Here is a 5,166-nt window from a genome sequence, read left to right on the forward strand (position 1 = left end):
CCCCCCCAATTCTATTTTGATTTTCGTACGTTTCAAAGTTCAATTCGAAATTGTCAATGGGCTTATGGGCCACGAGGGGAATTTATTCGGCCCAAAACAACCCATATTTACAAATGCCACTATCGTAGTAGAGTAAACAATATTATATACGGAGCTCCTAAAGTTCCATAAAACAAGCGGTTTGAACGTGGCCTTCGTATTTTTCACTACTTTCCACTTTTACCCACTCCGAAGTGTTCAGGTCACCGACGTATGCCACGGTGGGATCGCCGAATCTAGCCGACCCAATCACCACTAACTTCCGTTCGCCCACTGCTGCCACGTAAGCAACATTGTACACGTCAGCAGGTATCTCCATCGCTTTCTGCCACGTCTCATCACTCTTCGCCGTCACTTCGCCGCGGCAGCACGCGTACAGCTCCCCGTTTTCATCGGCGGCGCACACCGGCTGACAAGTGGACGAATGCAGGTGTCCCTCCGATACCCGTCCCCACCGCCACGTGGAGATGTCTATGGACTCGGCGCTTTTACAGAACTGCCCCTGCTCCTCCGTCGTATATCCTCCGACGACGTGGAATCTGCCACCGTGGAAGATCGCCAAGCACTCGTCTCGCTCCCTAGCCATGTCGGTCAAAGGGACCCACCTGTTCTCCGCCACGTCATACGAGATCGCTGACGTCAGCGCGTTCTTGTCTTCGTCGTGCCCGCCTGCGACGAACACCGTCCGGTCGGAATCCGACGCGCAACCGAAGAACGAGCGCCGTACACCTGGCATGCTCGCGCCGAGGCGCCACGTGGAGGACAGGAAGCTGAAGATAAAAACCGAATCGGATGCCTGCCATGTCACCGGGTCAAGCCCACCCAGCACTACAAGATCCGACCCGACTGCGGCCAATCTGCAGAACAGAGGCAAGCCATTGGGGAGACCCGGAACCGGAGGAAGCTCGGTCCAGAGACCCGAACCGAGTTCGAGGACCGAGATCCGGAAAGTCGGACTGGAAAAGGTCTTACCGGGTCGGGTTCCGGATTTCTTAACCGGGTCGACCCAGGCCTGGGCCATTACCAGAAGCTTCTGGCTATGGCGGCAAGCTCTACGTCGTCGGAAAAATTCAGGGAGGGAGATTTCTCGCTTCCAGCTTTTGCAGACGGAAGAGATCGCCGGAAATTGCGCGTAGGAGGCGCGTAAGAGACACTCGCGGGCAACGTCGTCGGAAAGATCAGGGATCAGCCCCATCTCGATATATAGATCCAAAAACGAAGAAAGATCGTAGTTGTTGTTGTTGTTGTTGTTTTTGTGGTAATTAAAGATCGAAACTTTTGCTCAAGGGAAAAGAGACGACTGAAGATTTTCTAAGAAGGAAAAATAAAGATCGAAGCTTTTGGACGGAGAGGAGTTTCCTTTTTCTCGAATTACAGAAAAAAAAAGGAAGAGAGTTTCCTTTTCTCGTTTTTGGAATATCGTTCGATCAAGAGCGTGGCCTCTCTTTATAGAGAATTGGAGACGTCTTCTAGAAACCCATTAAAAAAATATATATACAAAGTTTGGATATTTTGGATTTATATAATTTTCATGGCGATGGGGCTAACGAAATTTGGATGAATGGCTTGCGGATGTGATTGGCTCATTGATTGATACATTGGGACCAATTCTTGGTCTCACCCATTGGATCCGCACATCTTTTTTTGCGACTCGTTATCCAAAAAAATAGTCTTTGCAATTTTTATTTTACAAAAAATAGCAAACACACACACGTTGATCTAAGGATACATAAATTCTCTTTATTTTAACTCAATTTAATTTAGATATACATTCATATATTATTATGAATAGATATATATATATATATATATTTGAAGTGAAAACCGATGAATCCGATACGCACGGGGCCATATACGATGTATTAACACCTCCTTTTTGTGTGAGTGCGTGATTATGCTGAATTAGTTTCTATTGGATTATTGTAAATCATTCATCACTCGCTAACTCTACATGCTTGTTTTATCACATTACCTAAAATATGCAGTAACTGCGATTTAAATTTAGAATCGTTTCCTCATATAAAGTACTTGTGTATTGGTTAAAACCGTATAACCTAATGTTCTACATATACATATAGGGTCCAACTGGCTGTGGTTGCTGTTGAGTTTGGAGCATGTGGAAGTATTTGTTTGAGAAACGGTTGAATAAATTGAATGGTTATAACTATTGTAACCATCGATTCGTTCACAAGTTTAATCGATACAATTGATTACAAATTAATCAGATCCATCTATATTCATGTCGGCTCTCTCTCTCCCTCTGTATACAGTCACACACACACACATATATATATATATATATATATATATTGTATGCCTTAGACTATTCAATGTGACAAATTGGACGTTGAAAACTCGGATAGGCCTCATCCTCCAGTCCACTTGTCATACTGAAAAGCGAACGCGAAAGCCCCACTTGTAAGTTGTAAGAGATTGAATCCAACCGGGATTTTAATAATCTTATAGTTTAATCATCAAAGTCACATTTGAACAACACATATCTATATTAATAAATTCCAAGATTAATCATCAAAAGTCGTATCTGGACAATATCTATGTGAAATAAATGGTTATCATTCAGGATTTATATTAGGGTTAATTTACAGGTCTAATTTTACGTTCTCGGAGTGTTTTTCAATTCAATATTTGTGCACATGCATTTGATCTAGACATCTTTGCTATTGTGTTCAACGAAACAGCAGCATACATAGAGAGAATCATCACTGCGAGAACCATATTGTATACACAGAAAATGATAATTGAATATCGAACGCGGAGGAAATACACGATTATTCGTGTGATGCGGTTTACTTTGGACAACGTATGATTGCTATTATAATATTTTAATAATCAATGCGTTATTATGATATGGTGCGTCTCATGTGATGTGCCGTCTGACAAAGTAAATACGTTGTTTTAAAAACGGTTAATATAATTTCAAACAGATATTATTTTTTTCATCATGGTGAAAATTGTAACCGTCCTTTGATAACCATAAAAAATAAATAATATAATGATATATAAACCTGGGTCTTGTTGCGTGCTTAAGGATTTTAAAATATAGATTAATGGGGTCCATGCATGTTATCCCATGTGGGTTATTCTCAAAAAGACATGCCTAAGCTATTAATTTATTCATATGAAAGGACCAATAGACATACTAAAAAGTTCATTTAGTTATGCCACCTCGAAACATTATAATATAATTTTTCTATTCAAAAACGGCTGCAACTTTAATGAAAAAGTTTTGAAATGATTTTTCTCACTGTGTTATATATATATAGTAAAATAAATAGTAATATAATAATTTTTGGCTGCTATGATAATATTAGTTTTTTTTTATTGGGAATTATTGCTAACAAAGACCTCGGTTCAATAGAAAAATACAATTATTATTCTGACTTAAAAATTATATAACACGAATTGAAAGGTCAATAACACAGAATTAGTTTGAGATCCCAAACTTCTATCAAGGGGCAACAATGACCCTTTTATTTATTTTTTCAACTAAACAAAATTACAGAATATTACTCACTCCGTTTCAAAATAATTGTTTTTTTAAATTATTTCATATTTGTTAAGAAAAGAGATAAAAAAACACATATATCCTTATTTAATAATAAAAATAATGTTATCATTAATAATTTTTGAAATCTGATAGGGATAGAATTGAAAATTATTGTAAAAAATATCTTGAAAATATAGAATGACAAATATTTTAAAACATGGAAAATAACCTAAAACTACAAATATTCTGAAACGGAGGGAGTAATTTTTTATATACCTTCGAAAGATTTTATATGTAGTACAAGAAATTGTGAGAGGTTATAAAAAAAAAATTGTGAGAGTAATTCATTGAACGAAGTTCTAAACTTCTAGAACCCCCAAAGTATTTTAAAAAAAAAAACTTTATTGTAAACGAAAGTTAATGTCAATGTCAAAAAAGGTTCCAACTTTCTAAATGCTACTTCGGGATCTGTTTAGATTAGCATATAGTTAAAGTGTGGTTTAAATGATTAATTTTTTACAAACGTGAATGTTTTTATTTTCTCATCAATTCCCAAATTCACCAAATGTAAAGACCCACGTTATATGAAATTGAAACGACTGTTAAAAATAATATATTGATCATGATCGGTTAGAAATTTAAAATATAACCTTTTTATATATAAACCGTTTTTTGTTATTCATTTTATTCTAAAAATATCCAGTTTTTTAAAAAAGAAAACGAAAACTTAACCATTGGCCAAAAAACCAAAATAATTTTATATTCTTATCATTATACTATCATAACGGGATATATTCTAATTATGTATACAAGCGTATAAATTAAAAAACTTTATGGTACAGAAAACAGGATATGATATGATCGATGTAGATACATTACCAAAATCCAAAATGGCATCTCAAAACTCAAAAACTCTTTCGTTTTTTTTTACCTTATACTTTCTTTGTGCCTTTTTTGTTTTCCATTTACGTATTTCTTTTAACTGTTCACTACAAAAAAAACCCCAAATTCCAACCGGCAAATCCGTTGGAAATAGCCGAAAATCAGTTGGAATTCAACTTTTCCAACGGATTTCCAACAGATATATCCGTTGGAATTTCGTCGTTAGAAATCGGTATCCGTTGGAATTCCGTGGCAAATTCCAAACGGAATTCCAACGCCTTCATCCGTTAGAATATTTCAACGGATTTCCAACGGTTTTTCCGTGGTATATTTTCAACGGAATTCCAACGGATTTGTTCGTCGGGATATATCAACGGAAATTCCAACGGACATCCGTGGCTATTTTCCGACGGGACCGTTAGAATATCCGTTAGAAATTTTCCAACGGATTTACAACGGTATTTGCCACGGATATCCGTTAGAATATTCGTTGGAAACGCCGTCGAAATGTTACAACGGTATTTACAACGGCCGTCCGTTGGAATTTAAAATTATTTCCAACGGCGATCCGTTGGAATAACCGTTGGAAAACACAAAAGAATAAATAAAAAAATAAAATAAATATTTAAAAATAAAATAAATAAAATATTTATTTTATTTTTAAATATTTATTTTATTTTTTTATTTATATTTATATATATTATATATTAATAAATATATATAAATATATATAAATA

General features: G+C 36.1%; 1 protein-coding gene across 1 annotated transcript; it reads right to left on the reverse strand.

The window, feature by feature from the left end:
- Positions 1-47: 47 nt before the first annotated feature.
- LOC104812470 (F-box/kelch-repeat protein At1g15670-like) lies at positions 48-1,473 on the reverse strand. Its single transcript, XM_010539631.2, has one exon. The coding sequence runs from the start codon at positions 1,232-1,234 to the stop codon at positions 158-160; it is 1,077 nt and encodes a 358-aa protein (XP_010537933.1). The 5' UTR covers positions 1,235-1,473; the 3' UTR covers positions 48-157.
- Positions 1,474-5,166: the final 3,693 nt, after the last annotated feature.

The sequence above is a fragment of the Tarenaya hassleriana genome, unplaced genomic scaffold (genome assembly GCF_000463585.1).
Source record: "Tarenaya hassleriana unplaced genomic scaffold, ASM46358v1 Cleome2, whole genome shotgun sequence".
NCBI classification, from domain to species: Eukaryota; Viridiplantae; Streptophyta; class Magnoliopsida; order Brassicales; family Cleomaceae; genus Tarenaya; species Tarenaya hassleriana.